The sequence below is a fragment of the Phytophthora infestans genome, genomic scaffold (genome assembly GCF_000142945.1).
Source record: "Phytophthora infestans T30-4 supercont1.15 genomic scaffold, whole genome shotgun sequence".
NCBI classification, from domain to species: Eukaryota; Oomycota; class Peronosporomycetes; order Peronosporales; family Peronosporaceae; genus Phytophthora; species Phytophthora infestans.
This window is the reverse complement of record NW_003303744.1, coordinates 1,380,988-1,395,513: the sequence shown is the minus strand read 5'-3', so window position 1 is coordinate 1,395,513 and position 14,526 is coordinate 1,380,988. Positions and strand designations below refer to the sequence as shown.

Below are 14,526 nucleotides of genomic sequence, written 5' to 3'. Positions count from 1 at the left end.
AATATATTCCTCAACGGGTGCTGCATTGCATGGGGGTCGAAGAAGCAGCCGATTGTTACGCTGTCGACCACTGAATCAGAGTATGTTGCTCTAGCGCACGGAGCCAAGGAGTGTATCGGACTCAAGCAGCTGCTGTTCGAGTTGGGATTTGACGTGGGCAAGGTGATAGTCCACGAGGACAACCAGGCAGCTCAGCATGTGGCTGAAGGCAAGGGCGTCTCGCAACGATCGCGTCATATTGACCTCCGCTATCACTGGATTCGCGAGCAAGTGCAGCGCGAAACAATCAAGATTGTGTACTGTTCGACCGCGGTCATGGTTGCGGATATGTTCACCAAGCCGCTGCCACAAGCAAACTTCAGCTTGTTCGTCACGCGACTTGGCATGTGCCGAGTGGGAGTGTCGGAACGTGCTACTCTGTGAGCACAGTGCGGCACACGGTCTACATATCACGCGTCATCAAGTGGTAAGACCGCAGGTGCAGCGGTAACTTGAGTCATCTTGGCAACTTCAAGGTCTACTTCAAGGTAGGACACGACAGCGTGCTGGACTGGACACGATACCCAAGGACTGCAGGCAGACTAGGTGTAAGCAGGCTTTGCTTAAGTTCTAATCTCACTCACTTTCTAATTCTCCTTCTTCGCCTCACCCGCCTCCTTCCAACCAACTCGACACTTTGAAATTAGTGATAGCCACCATTACACGTTGAAATACGTGATTGTACTGGCGTTCAGCGAAATTGTTCTCCAATATTGGGAACGAAGCATCCACTCACCTATTAGTTTTTAAATCTACTACTACTATACTACTACTTTACAACTAGTAGTATATTTACCAGTAGTACAAACTGTAGTAGATTTTTACTTTCCTCGCATACTGATATTTTGCACAATACGTCTCAAAAAATACGTGGACTAAATTTTGAATCCATTCATCATGTCGCGGTCTCGGTCTCCTGTGCGCTCTCGGCGGCACGGCGGCTCCTCGTCTTCCTCTCGACGTGACCGACACGCACCCTCATCCCGTCGTCGCAGTCGCAGTCGCAGTCGGCATCGTGATGACCCACCAGCGTCCTCCGAGGACAAGAGTGGGGAGATCTCTCTGAGCATCGAAGAGACCAATAAGCTTCGTATCTCGCTGGGTCTCAAGCCGTTGTCAGTGGGTCCCTCCAAGAAAGAGCAATCAGTCGTAAATGTACAGAAGACCAGCGCACAACTAGACGCCGAGCGCAAGCAGCAGGAGCTCAAGAAGAAGCTGCAACAGTCCAAGACGCGACGGGAATTAACCCAGAAAATAGCGGGTAAATCACTTGGCGAGCAGCTTAAAGCCGATTTGGAAGCTCAAAAGAAAGGAAACGACGCGCTGGAATGGGTCAAACAGTCCAGGACGAAGACAAGACGTGAAAAAACGCCAGAAGAGGAGAAAGAAGAGAAGTATGACGCCTCGGCTCTAGCTGGCATGACTGTGGGCCATTCACTGGACAATTTTGAGGACGGACAGGAAATTGTATTAACTCTGAAAGACCAGCGTGTCTTGGGGGAAGACGGCAAAGACTTGAACGAACTAGACGACGAGCTAGTGAACGTTGAGCTCAGCGAGAAGGACCGCCGCCTCGCTCGCCAGGAGAGGGCGAAGCGAGCGGTATTACCGGTATATACCGGCTATGACGATGATGAGTTTATCGAGATGGGCAGCTCGAGGAAAAGGAAGAGTGGACCCAAGTTACTGGCCCACTATGACGAAGAGCAAGAGGCAGTAGACGCCGCCGAAGCGAGGAAGTTTACGCTCGATGCCTCGGGAGGGTCGAAAGCTTTGGAGAGCGAAAAGAAACAGGAGGAAGACGAGGACGTCGCAGTGATCTCTCTTGCTATGGATAAAACCAAGCGAGTGGAGGACTATTACACGAAAGAAGAGGTAGAGGCGCAATTTGCCAAAAAGAGCAAAAAGTTGCGTAAAAAAAAGAAATCGCGACGTCGTCGTCAAGAGAATGACGAGGACGACGCCGTGGAAGTCCAGCTGACCACTAGAGAAGAAGAAACCGACGCTTCTTCTTTAGTGGCTCAGCTGGAACAGGAGGCGTTGCAATCTGGAGCTTCTTCCTCGAAAGATCGTGGGAAGCGGAAGCGGACTCGCGACGCTGAGGAGGCCGAAGAAGAAGAGAATCTACTGCGCTTCCAGGAAGCTCGAGAAAAGGCCAACGCAGTGGCCTCCGAGGCGCTGGCTGCTAGTAAAAAGAAGAGAAAGCGACGAGTGGCTGACGATAGTGAGCTGGCTGACGACGTCGCATTAGAAATGGAACTTGGAGCCTCCTTGGCTCGTGCGCGGCAGTCAACGCAACAGACGCTGACGCGAACAAGCAATGAGGACAGAATCGCTCAACTGGCGAGTCAAACTATCAGTTTGGAGGAAGAAAAGACGTCAAATGTAGCCATTGATAGCGTCATGAAAGAGACAGATAGTAAGGCTGTGGGACACGTGTTTGGTGAGACTAACACTACAGCGAATACCGTGGTGTTTAACGAAGCCACAGACTTTGAGACGCGACTACGAGACGCCATGGAGAAGCGTGCAGCTCAGTTCCAAGCTGCAGCCGAAGGAGCTCTAGTATCAACGGTATTGAGGACTGTGAAGTCTCAAAGTGAAGAGAAGAAACAGGAAGAAAATGTGGAAATTGAAGAAAAGAAAGAAGAGAACAATAGCGAAGATGAAGAGACCCAAGAGAAGGAAGTGTGGGGTGAAGAACAGCCGCTTGTGGGCACAGGAATGGGCGCGACATTGGCGCTACTGCGCAAGACTGGCGATCTACGTCAGACGCGTGTGGAGCGACAAGCTGGACGTGCAAACGACGCTCGAGATCGCAGCTTTGAGGACGATCTGCGTATCAAGAACGGCGTGAAATTGGACTATCGAGACGAGTTTGGTCGCTTGCTGACCAAGAAGGAAGCCTTCCGGATGTTGTCGTACAAGTTCCATGGCCATGAGCCTGGCAAGAAGAAGAAGGAGAAGCGCTTGCGACAACTTAAGGAAGAGCTGGAAGCTCAGAAAATGCTCTCGGGAGAGGGAAGTACCAAGATGATGAAGGTGCTGGAGAAGAAGCAGAAACATACTAAGGAAGCTCATGTGGTGCTCTCCAGCGGAGTATAGGTACATTTCTGTAGCCATCTCGAAAAAGGAAACCATATTTTTTCAAAAAAGGAATAATGTTGAGGTTCTTCTACATCGGCGTCCAATACTACAGTAGTAGGAATATCAAAAAGGTCTGGCTACTTCTTCTTTTCCTTACTGACAGAGCGGGTTGGTCTGCTCTCGAGCTATGACGACCGACAGGTACGCAGCACTGGCACTGGGTTGTCTTTCCTCTTCATCCCCGCGACGTAGTCGATTGGCAAATGTTGCAGGTAATTCCGACTCCTTGGGAGTGGTGACCGCCATGTAGCCATTTGGTTGTTCTGCAGCCATCTTGCTGTGACTCAAACTCTTGCTTAGACTGAGACTTTGACTACGTGCGTTGGGACTCTGTGGTCTCTGTCTGCGTGCCGCGGCACCTTCCGGATCGATGAATTCGCCGAATTGAAGCCCTTGTTGCATGTCGTGATGCACTTCACGGAGCATCCGCACGATTGTAGCCATCATCGTTAGCTCGCCGGCATTCGAAGACAAGGCGTAGATGGGTGACGGCATGACATACCCGATCAGCAAAGCCACTGCACCCACAAGCATCCAGATCCACGGGTTGAAGCACGTGGCGTGCACCATGTACGAGTAGTTGGTGCCATAGTTCCACAGTCTAATCCCAATATACAGAGCCAAAGCCACCAATACCACAGCAGGTAGAATTGCACACACCGCGTGGGCTGCGTTGTCTCCCTGCAGTTCGTACATACTGGTAACCTCGGGCGTGAGGTCCGATGTCCAGCGATAAGCCACTAGGAGATTTAGAACCAATAAGGCACAAGCCATAAGCCACACGATGAAGCGCAGACAAGTTGACAGCCACCACCGTCGTTTGGCTAGACTCGCGGCTGCTCCGGCATTGGCGCAACTGCTGCCACGTTCTCTGTGGCCACTTTCGAATGAAATGCCGCAGAAATTGACAGACTTGTGTTTGTGCACTAGATAGGCCAATTCGTAGCACACGAGTAGCAGCATGGGCGTCACACAGGCGTGGAAGGCTAACATGACTTGGGTGCTGGCACGACGACGGTCGATCCCTGTTGTAGCCATGATGGCATTATCAAACACGAGGCTGAAGCAGATGAATGGCTACATAGATAGAGAAGAGATAGAAGTTGGAATTTTTTAGAATAATAAAGGAGAACAATCGTCTTGTTACCGTACAGTCAGCAGGAAGGCGGCGGTGGTTGAGTATTTCTTGGCGTATCCCAGTGAGTAGTAGAAGAGCACGATGCCCACGGCCACAAAGCACCAGAAGATGGGGATGAAGCCCGGCAACACGTGCACCTCGTACTCGTCCGTAGCCATGGTGTCCTATTCTGTTATGTGCCTCCTCCAGTCCAGACTCCACAGGGTCCTAGTCAGCGCGCGTCAATCCAGCACCGGTCAATGGAGAGCTACAAGTTCAGAATATGGCGACGAGATGTGTCTGTGGGTGGCAAAGACGAGCAGTGGTAGAGACTCCGAGGCCGATATAGTCACTTTCATAGTGTTTGTCGTCCTTATTCCAGCTGGCAAATTTCATCACCGCAATGGAGCGACGTCGCAGGCGTTACCACTGAATTTTTAGATTTGCCAAGAATCACCTCAATTTTTTTTTTCATTGATACAAAATCTACTGGCAAAAATACAAAACGGTGATAAAATTTTCAGATAGAAAAGCAATCCAAGAGTGTCGACTTGTGAGCGACATCCGAGGACAGAGTTTTTCATTACTGAGTTACGATTACAGTTAGAGAAGATTGCAGTGCGCACACCCTGAAGGCGGTGGCTCTACCTCAGCTTCATTCACTGTTGGAGTGACGACTGGGGCGATAACACTTCAGTTCTCGTACACCCACTCGTCGTCCATGGCGGACCACTCGACGAGGCCCTCGGGGAACCAAAGAGAGATCTCCTTCTCGGCCGAATCAACAGAGTCCGAGCCGTGGCACACGTTGCGGCCAACGTCCACGCAGAAGTCGCCACGGATCGTGCCCAGAGCCGACTCGCTGGGCTTGGTGGCACCGAGCATCTTGCGGCCCTCAAGGACAACGTTGGTACCCTCCCAGACCATGCACGTCACGGGGCCCGAGCTCATGTACTTGATGAGAGCCGGGAAGAAGGGGCGGCCGCTCAGGTCCGAGTAGTGGGCCTCCAGGTGCTCAACCGACGGGCGAGCGAGCTTAAGAGCCACGAGCTTGTAGCCCTTGGTCTCGAAGCGCTTGATGATCTCGCCCACCAGGTGGCGCTGCACGCCGTCCGGCTTGATCATGATGTAGGTGCGTTCGCGAGCCATGCTGCTTGAGTCTTGAGACCGACAGAGATCTTTGGATAATGAGCCAAACACTGACACGTTTGTGGCAGCCATTGGTTATTAACGTATTTCAGCGAATCACAAGACGATTGGCAGTTGCTTTTGTCCAATCATTGTGAAATTTAGCAAATTAGTTTTTAGATTGAAGTTGTCTTCAACTTGTCCTTCTGTTTTTAGGTGCCGAAGACGTTGGACCGGGTGCCGCTTTACGCTCGCTGGAAGTGCGAGACGATGAGGAGACGGAAGGTCTGGTCCTCATCGAAGCCGAGCTCCTCGAGCATCTTCTCGGCGTGCAGCACCAACAGCGGGTCCACCTCCATGATTGTCTCGTCGTAGTTGGCACAGGCACGTAGCACGCGCAACAAGGCTTCGCTCTGCGGGTGGTCTAGAGCGAAGCCGTAGAGCTGAAACGCGCGCTGGATCGTCATGGCGCGTGGACAATACTTGCACGTACACAGATAGTCCTCAAGACGCGGCTGCGCTGGGGCTGACCATGAGCAACATTAGTGATCGCTGTCACGAAAAAAAGTGCAAAAGACGAAAGCCACACCTTCGCCGAAAGACTGAGTGCGGCGTGGTGCCGATGCATGAGACTTACTGCTGCCAAATGTAGGTGACTGTCTGCGTAGATTAATGCCTGTCCACAAGAGCAACACGTTGTTAATAGAGCGATCCCTACTGAGGAAAGGGCATGACGCACCCGAACGAGGACATGAGTTCGGAGCTGGGAGAAGCGCACGAGCCTCAGGTGAAAGCTCCTCCTGTTCGTCGTAGTCTGAAGGTGGCGGCGCTTTCTCCTCGTCGAGATCACCTTGGATCTCCACGCCACCGTCAGCAGACACAACTACCACTGACTTGTCTTCAAAGCCGTGATCGTTTGACGCCGACTCTGGCGTGTCTGGGAAGAACCCCATGCTGCCATTGTCGGTGCTTGACGCGTGATCTTCGTGGTCCAGCGATAGCGACGGCTCGTAGTCGTAGATAGGCATCAGCGCTTTCGCTTCATCTCTGCTCAACGTCTGGCTACGAGAGCGCGTCTTCCATGTATCCACTGCAACACCAACAAGATGTCAGTCACTGTAGGTGCAACACCGGAACTCCCAGGTCTCACTTACCATCCGGCGCAGTCTGCGCGCAGCAATTCACGGCGCCCATGTGGATCCGTGTGCTCGTGTTGTCTTGGACTTTTCCGCGTTGAGAAGGATTCTCTACTGGCTGTGGACAACTTCTAAGACCACCATATCGAGAAAGAGCAGCAGACGTCGAGCTACGGAGCTCTTTGCTTGTTGCAGTGCCTTTCTCAAAACATGGCTACATTCGTAAAAGAACCGGTATTTCAACCGGCTCGGTTTTTGGCGGGAATTGCATTCTTGTCTGAGTCGGTCATGGAGATCCCGTCGCAGCCAGAGTTCGATCAAGAGAACTTGAACGAGGATGTCCAGCGCATGCGTACGCTCTGGGTCAATGAGCTGGTACGAACCGCGTTCTGATCCTCCATCTTCGCGTTCTTCCGCTTAAATTGATGCTGAATTGGCCGACTTTTGCTCGTTTTTTCATGGCCGTCAGAACGCCCCGGAGATCCTTCAGTACGACGAGGAAATGGTGTCCGAGATGCTGGAGCAGATCCGCAATCAGCAAGAGTACGTCGACTCGGTGTATGAGGAACGAGCGCAGCTCACTGAGGAGAAATCCTTCATCAACAAACTCTACCAAATGGAGATCGACCGACTCCGCTACATTGTCTCATCTTACCTCCGCACACGACTCCGCAAGGTGACATCCATTGCATTTTTCAAGCTTAATAAACCGGATACTACGCTAATATTCTGGTATTTTCACTGCATACTGGGCAGATTGAGAAGTTCGCCATTCACATTCTTTTAGACGAAGTGCTGACACAGCGATTGTCTGTCAAGGAGCGTCACTTCGCCCAGCAGTAAGTATTATACGCTCCATGTACATCGGACTATACATTGCTCACTTTGTTGCTATTTTGGATAGATTCATGATGCTTTATGAGTCTCATTTGAATGATCTTGCAATCGGCAAATTTTCCGATGACAACAAAACCCTCACGGCTGACGGCATGGGTGAGACGATGAAACTTTTTTGCCGTATGCAGTGGCAATATAAGGTTCTGACAATTCTTTTTTGTTGTTGCAAATAGTGGCTGAACCAAATCTGGACGGATTTGTCTTTTGCCAGGGTAAAGTGGCAGGCGGCGTGCAGTGTGACGACAAAGGTGGCGACTTCGTGCAGGTGACATGTGAAGATCGCTACGTGTTGCGCTACCGCAGCGTCCAGGAGCATGTACAAGCAGGTGCAATCGACCTAATCTAATCGACGCCAGAGCTTAGATCACAATATTTGTGTCGTAAAAGCGATATAGATTAAGTTAGCTGTGCGAGAATACACGACCATGACACATAGGAAGCAACTGGTCGCCCCAATCTGCCCTCTACATGCAGAATATTTTGTGTCGCCACTTTTGCCACCATGTGATAAAAAACTATTCCTAATAAATCCAGGCTCAGTGGGCTGATGCAACAGCAACAGCAACGCCATCGCACCGTGTGTTCTCGTACTTCTCTGATAATGAATCGTTGCCCAAAAAATGCAACAAATCTCGTCCTTGCAGCGGCCAGTTTACCATAACGGATTGGCAACTGACGCTGCAGCGGCAATGCACACGAAGAAAGCTGCTGGCTGCATTTATCGTATCACAGTCTGTAAGTACATTGTCCCAATTGTCAGTTGCAACCCACAACGTCTTACCACTAGCAACACTTCTTCCAGCACGAGCACCACGACTTGGAAGTACTCATAGCGTGAGAAGGCGTATCCTGGCACCTCAAACCGATCGTACAGATGAGGTGTGAGCATAACAATACGTGCAAACTCCATGGCACTCAGCAGCAAGTACTGCAAAAAAAACGCAAATCAGATTTTACGGAAATGTGGCAACCGAAGGTGAACAAACGCACCACGACGGTCCAGCTCATGCGCTCAGAGCGCACGGCCAATAACCCGACGACGCCCACGATGAACATGAAGATATTGGACATCCACAGGTAATTTCCAGACGCCAGCAACCCCAATAGCAGCTGAAGACCTGCGATCACCCGGATGCGCTGCGACCGCTGAGCCGTTGAAGCCCACACGCGTTTCTGCTGCTCGAACCCGCCGTAGCATCGTGGAGCTGTGGACGTGGATGTCGTAGACGAAGCTGCGTAGCTGCGTGGGAACAGCGGGTCATACTCGCGCGCCGGCTCCGACATGAGTGACCGGTAGAGGCGGTTGCTCTCAGTTCCGAAAATGGCAAATTAGCCTTTTGCCTTCTCTGTTCTCTTTTGCTATTCCGTCCTGGCGATGATTGGCTGGAGATGAAGATTTTAGCAGCGAGGATTGGTGGAAAAGGTTTTGCTCGCACCAAAGCAAGATCGCGACGTCTTGGCAAAGCAAACGAAGATTAAGCTGTTTAATATCCTCGTCTTAAATTATGACTCATAGCACGCAATAAGATCACTAATTAAAACGTGTACTACGGTTCCGCAAAAAATAGAAACCACTAAGGATCCAACACAGATCGCTCTCTTGCGCACCGCAGAGTTTGTGGTGGTTTTAAACCCGTCTGGGGTAATGTTTATTACCAATGTTACTGAAGTGGCAGGTGTATTTTAATTTACAATTGGACGTCTACCAAAAATGACCTGTGTAGGTGGCATACCTGCAGCAAATATGCCGATCATATGCCAGGGCACAGATCTCGCAGGACACAGATATCGTCTCCGCAGTCAGGGTTTAAGACGCGAACCCATCTTAACTGAACATATTGGAATTTGTATGCTTTAAGACGGCCAACATTCACCTACACTCCAGGCGACATATATCTTTGGGGGAATTCCACTTTTCACATTCAAACCCACCGCGAAGACTCTACTATTCCAGACACAGATGCGCTTTGGTGCGGAAAATCGTTGTGGTTCTAAGCTAACGAGACGTGCGTATGCAAGCAGGGCTCATGACGCGTGGTGCTCATTCTGAGTCGTACTGGCGGCTGCGCTGCTTCGCGGATACGAGCAGCGACGAGGAGAACACTCCGCCCAACTTGCTAAATAGGCGGTGGGAGCCACGAGGCAAGACCGGCATGGCCTCCGAGACCAGCGCCAGCATCAAGACCAGGGCCCGCAGCAAGACTGGCAAGGCCCGCGAGACCAGCACAGTCAGCAAGACTAACAGGGCCTCCGCCCGCAGCGTGACCAGCGCTCGCAACAGGACCAGCGAGGCCGCCGCCTCGCACCATTACACTGAAGACACCGCGATTGACGTCGATGGATCGTCGACGTCCAACTGGCCATCGTCCTCGAGTTCTACAGGGACAATGACGCCTCCGTGGCTAGCTCCCAGTTCAACGGGGACCTTGACGCCTCCGTTGTTGACACCGCAGCGTATTGCATGCGTCGAGCCTTCAACAAGCCAGTCTCATCCTCAGGGATGTGATATGAGGGTGCAGCCCATTCGTATCATAGGCAGTCCGACGACGTCATCGCCAGTGCTGTTGGAGTCGGCACCAAGTCCACCATCAGCAGCGACCACTACGTCGTCTGCGCGAGGTCCGCCGCGCTCTCGACTCCGCTCTCAGCGCGACCGACAAGCAGCTACGTTGCCGTACGCAAGGCCACGCCAGTCCCGTGAGGGGGGGAGCCACACACCGCCTCCTACTGTGAATGCGAGAGGACTCATACGGACCAGTTCCGATGTTGGAGTACAACCGCGGCGTCGGGTTGCGCGCGGACACAACGAGTTCATCCTGGCCAAGTGGCCGAGCAACGTGGCGTGGCTCCGCGAGATGTACAACCCGCTGGGGACTGTCTTCCCCAGCGTACCCCACGAGGGCTGGTGTACCTGCTTTGAGCCATGCCGAGTCGGTTCGTATCGAAATGCGCTCATGCACATATACTGCAATGTGAATTCGTGCCCGTACGGAGGTCAATGCGGGAACGGACTGCGCGAGTCAGACACGATCTTTTTGGGGAGGAACGTGCGCACTCGATCTCTTTGTGTGGTTGCCGGCGAGGACATTCCTGCTGGGGAGGTGATCGGCCAATATTTGGGCGAAATGGAGCACGTCAGTTTGTCGCGCGCCAACCGCCCACGTAACGGAGGGTTCCGTTTGGTGATGAACCAGCGCCCAGAAAGACCAAACCGGCCGGTCCGGGTTGCAATTAACACGGAGCGCCTGGGTGGCCTAATGCGGTTTGTGAATCACTCGTGTGATCCGGTGGCGTCCTTCGTGGAGGTGTCCAACGGCCGCAGGACTACCGTCGTCGTAGCCACCACCGAAGATATTCAGCGAGGACAAGAGATCACGGCAGACTATGGAGACGATCTCTGGTTTGTATGCCGATGTCGATCGACGGAATGCCGCCACCGAAGCATTCAAGACCAAGCGGACCCGTAACGTTGTGAGGCTTAGCGACGAAAGGAATAGCTTCTGGACGAGTAGGGTGCGTTGATGCATGTGTTTACATGTTATAAATGAAAGCAGCTCTCTAACTTTCAACCCGGTTGTGTTGCAGATGATCACAGAAGAAGATGGAGCTGTCGATGAGGTGAGAAGGTAGTTCTAAACCGTTCGATGGCGCCCTTTCAGGATCGCGCCAAGGCTCGGATGTTGATGGGCACGTAGCCCACGGCTTTCAAGTTTGGGCGCGGTAATTGGCGCCTTGAAGTAGAGCGAAGGTTGGAGGCTTCACATTTGGTGGTGGAGCCACGTTGTGCAGCCCAACGCATTGCCTCTACCCGCAGCCCGTGGATACAAGCCTGGAGGTGCAGACGAACAGGAAGCTCTGCGCCACCCAACATTGATCGACTACTCAAACCGGCTTGGGGGCACCAATCGCTACACGTTCCGCGACACAGTCGGAGCCAAGCGAGCTCTTCAAGAGGATGACAAAGATATCACGGAGGCCAGCTCCGCTAAGGCCAAGCGAACCCGTGCGATTAAGGCAACTACTCTGCTAAAGGACAAGTTCTGCAGCATCGAGAAATCCAGTAGCAGCATATAAAGCTCCATGTTTGAAATGATGCTGATGCTGCGAGAGGACAGCGAACGCAAGGCAGAGACGCGTCGTTTGGAGGAAGACCAGCGTCGTCGCGATGCCGCGCAGGCAAAGGAGGAACGCCAGCGCGCTGAAAAGGTTGAAGTCGAAGAGCGCAGGCGCCAAGAGAAGCTGGAGATGGAGGAGCGTGCTCGTCGCGATAGGGAGGATGCACGTGCCCGCACCCAGGAGTTGCTGCTCTTCATCGACGCGCTCACTAAGAAGGGGTAAACGTCCATGGACCAGATCATACAGGTGACCGAAATCTCAATCGTTGCCGTCGGATCGAACTCCCACAAGAAAAACAGAAGCATACAAGAGGAGGAGCTGTTCATATGTAGTGTTGATTTCCATTAACCCCAGGTAACTACCAAATACGAACGCAAGCAAATGTTCTTCTCGTCCTCGTTACAGTTACTCGTAGAAGACCAGCGGCTGATCTGTTGCTACTGCGGCAACATAGGGACCTCCATCGCGCCGCTGAATGTGGTCCGGATCTGCGATCTCCCGACAGTGCGAACACGGTAGTTTGCCATTCGAAAGAGGTTATTGATACGGGTACCACGGACTGCTGGGTCGTACGGCAGCGGCAGATTCAAGCGCGAGTAAACCTTTTGGATACTTCCCATGCCCCACTCCGCCGCCTGCCGGACGGAGGTGATAGCATTGTGCAGCGTGCGCGCAGAGCTTCGGAGTGAAGGCAGAACGCGTTCGAGATCCCCGTCCTTGAGTGGTGTCAGGATCCGGCCAGTCATGGCTACTGAACAAGGGAACGCAGAGTCGGAGACCACGTTCATCCGCTGGTCTGGGCAGTAGATTGGATCCAGCAGCTTGTCACGGAACCCCAGCGAAGTGTCGGAGTCGTTCCAAGAACCCGGACAATTATGCTTGCTCCATATAATGCAGCCATCGGCCGCAAAGCAGATCGTCCCGGTGACGAATACTGCGTGAAGCCAGCCATTATACAGTGCATTCTGTAGGTCAGCTGAAGACGGCTGCATTACCTAATACAAACCACAAATTAGAGCTTAGTTACGGCAGGGTTGAAGTTATATAAGCAGCATTAAACGTACGCGTAGATTCTTGCCGTCGATAAAGCCGAACGTGTGCTTCAGAAGTGGCTCCCGAGCTTCTACCATGCGAGCTAGTTTTCAACTGACGAGAAGGTGATGGCCATGCTATTCGCGCCGGAGCGTAGCCATCCAGTGCCTGGGCCAACGTTTCTTCAGCCCGTCGTAGGGTCCTCGATAACGCGCTCGGCGGTAGACCAAACAGCATGCAAAGCGTGCTTTGTTCCATGGAGTCAACATAGAAGCAAAGGAGAAGTCCAAGGACTTTGTGTACGTAGCGGAGCTTGGGAGGTCGCCCTCTACACGCAGGTGAAGGCATATAGTAGAAGTTGGAGAACCTATTCAGCAACTGAGAAAAAGAAGCCCTAAAGACAAAACAATTAGAACTTTCACTTGGAACGAAACAAAACGAAATGACGGTGTCGTACCTCGTTAGACTTGTAGCATTGAGGAAGTTGATGTCGGTACCATGCTCGTAGAGCTGCATCCAAGTCGAGTCGCACGGGAGATCCAAGCACTGGACTGTGAGGTAGTGCTGGCTGCGCATGGCGATTCGCCACGCGTCCTCCAGCAGCACTTTGAAGAGCCCGGTACGGGCGTCACGCACCTCCTGCTCCAACCCGATGAAGGCTTCGCAGAGCCACAGCATCATAGCCGTCTCGTCCTCGGGGTCCATTACCTTGGGGGAGAGATTCAAAACTGAGACTCAAACTTGAAGCTCGGAAAGTAGAAGAAGTTTGACTCAATTATGTCCGGCTAAAATTGACGGGTTTCATTCTGAATATACTCAAAATCGCATACCCGGTAAATAAATCGGACAGTTGTAGCCGGACGCAAAATTACCATTTGTGACATTTGTGGTAGACTGACTGCGGGGTATGCCCGACATATACCTATTCTGCGCCTGGCATATCTGCTGCAGGTATGTCACCTGCATAGGTCATTTTTGATAGACGTCCATTGCCTTTGTAATTGTAATATTGCGGTAATGGCCACTACGCCCGAGGCGCGCTACGCTGCATCCTTGCTGCCTGCCTTGTCAAAAATGAAATACTGGTACTAGAGCTGGTCGACGCGTAGGCTAGCTCGCCGTGCTGTTCTTGTGCATCTTTATGTAGCTACATACAACGTGTGGTCTTACGCGCTGGCATCGTACCAAGTGCGTGATAAGGTGTCTGAGATCGCGTGCCTTCATTGGCACGTTTGCCAACATCGAAGCAGAGCGTTAAATTTGCTATGCAATACTACTAGTAATACAAAGCACCGGCTGCTATAATAGATGTGCTGTTCGTAGAATTACAGGTAGTCATATCCCGTAAGCAAAAAAGATCAACGGTGGTACATCTCTCGCTGCTGTCCTTGGTAACGCTACATGTAGCGATATTAGTAGCATCGGAGCCCGCAACAAATTTATGGAATGAAGCGCCAAGGCAGGCCCGGTGAGATTGTTGTCCTGCGTCTCGCAGGCCGCTTGTTTCCTGCCAATTAGTATCCGCTAAAGTATTTTTGGTCGGAATAGAGACTTGGGCGCTTTTTGTCACCCTCTTCATTTTTTGGGACGAGGGCACGGAAAAAAATAATTTCAACTAAATGTTGGATCACCTGCAAGTAATGGATAGAAACAGATGCTTGTTGAGCTTGAAAATGTCATATTTCATTTGCAGTAATATTATGTCGACAGCCTCGCCTCCGCTCTACTCTGAAGTTATCGGATGGTGGCAAATGTCTACACTACCGGATGCGTTTTCTGCACTAATTATTTCTTAATTCACATACACGAAGTATTTTTTTTGGGACAATTCGCCGAGTACTGGACGCCTTCCAGAATTTGACAAAGTACTCGACGTACCTGCAGCAGATATGGCAGGGTTTATTGGCTTTTAGG

General features: G+C 51.8%; 6 protein-coding genes across 6 annotated transcripts; 2 read left to right on the top strand and 4 right to left on the bottom strand.

Moving 5' to 3' along the window:
- Positions 1–936: 936 nt before the first annotated feature.
- On the top strand, positions 937–3,144 carry PITG_09598 (U4/U6.U5 tri-snRNP-associated protein, putative; the record flags this gene model as incomplete). Its single annotated transcript, XM_002903176.1, has 6 exons — positions 937–1,371; positions 1,423–1,972; positions 2,030–2,327; positions 2,370–2,417; positions 2,460–2,604; positions 2,650–3,144. The coding sequence occupies 6 exons, from the start codon at positions 937–939 to the stop codon at positions 3,142–3,144; spliced, it is 1,971 nt and encodes a 656-aa protein (XP_002903222.1).
- A 37-nt stretch (positions 3,145–3,181) lies between these two features.
- On the bottom strand, positions 3,182–4,576 carry PITG_09597 (uncharacterized protein; the record flags this gene model as incomplete). Its single annotated transcript, XM_002903175.1, has 2 exons — positions 3,182–4,263; positions 4,339–4,576. The coding sequence occupies 2 exons, from the start codon at positions 4,480–4,482 to the stop codon at positions 3,280–3,282; spliced, it is 1,128 nt and encodes a 375-aa protein (XP_002903221.1).
- A 244-nt stretch (positions 4,577–4,820) lies between these two features.
- On the bottom strand, positions 4,821–5,481 carry PITG_09596 (nucleoside diphosphate kinase B; the record flags this gene model as incomplete). Its single annotated transcript, XM_002903174.1, has 1 exon — positions 4,821–5,481. One exon carries the CDS (start codon positions 5,450–5,452, stop codon positions 4,997–4,999), a length of 456 nt encoding a protein of 151 aa, XP_002903220.1.
- Positions 5,482–5,676: 195 nt separating this feature from the next.
- On the bottom strand, positions 5,677–6,459 carry PITG_09595 (uncharacterized protein; the record flags this gene model as incomplete). Its single annotated transcript, XM_002903173.1, has 3 exons — positions 5,677–5,957; positions 6,021–6,107; positions 6,171–6,459. The coding sequence occupies 3 exons, from the start codon at positions 6,457–6,459 to the stop codon at positions 5,677–5,679; spliced, it is 657 nt and encodes a 218-aa protein (XP_002903219.1).
- A 396-nt stretch (positions 6,460–6,855) lies between these two features.
- Positions 6,856–7,810, top strand: PITG_09594 (uncharacterized protein; the record flags this gene model as incomplete). The annotated part of the gene is made up of 5 exons (XM_002903172.1): positions 6,856–6,942; positions 7,037–7,243; positions 7,324–7,406; positions 7,472–7,560; positions 7,638–7,810. 5 exons carry the CDS (start codon positions 6,856–6,858, stop codon positions 7,808–7,810), a joined length of 639 nt encoding a protein of 212 aa, XP_002903218.1.
- Positions 7,811–7,965: 155 nt separating this feature from the next.
- Positions 7,966–8,777, bottom strand: PITG_09593 (uncharacterized protein; the record flags this gene model as incomplete). Its single annotated transcript, XM_002903171.1, has 3 exons — positions 7,966–8,176; positions 8,246–8,392; positions 8,455–8,777. 3 exons carry the CDS (start codon positions 8,746–8,748, stop codon positions 8,117–8,119), a joined length of 501 nt encoding a protein of 166 aa, XP_002903217.1.
- Between the last annotated feature and the right edge of the window lie 5,749 nt (positions 8,778–14,526).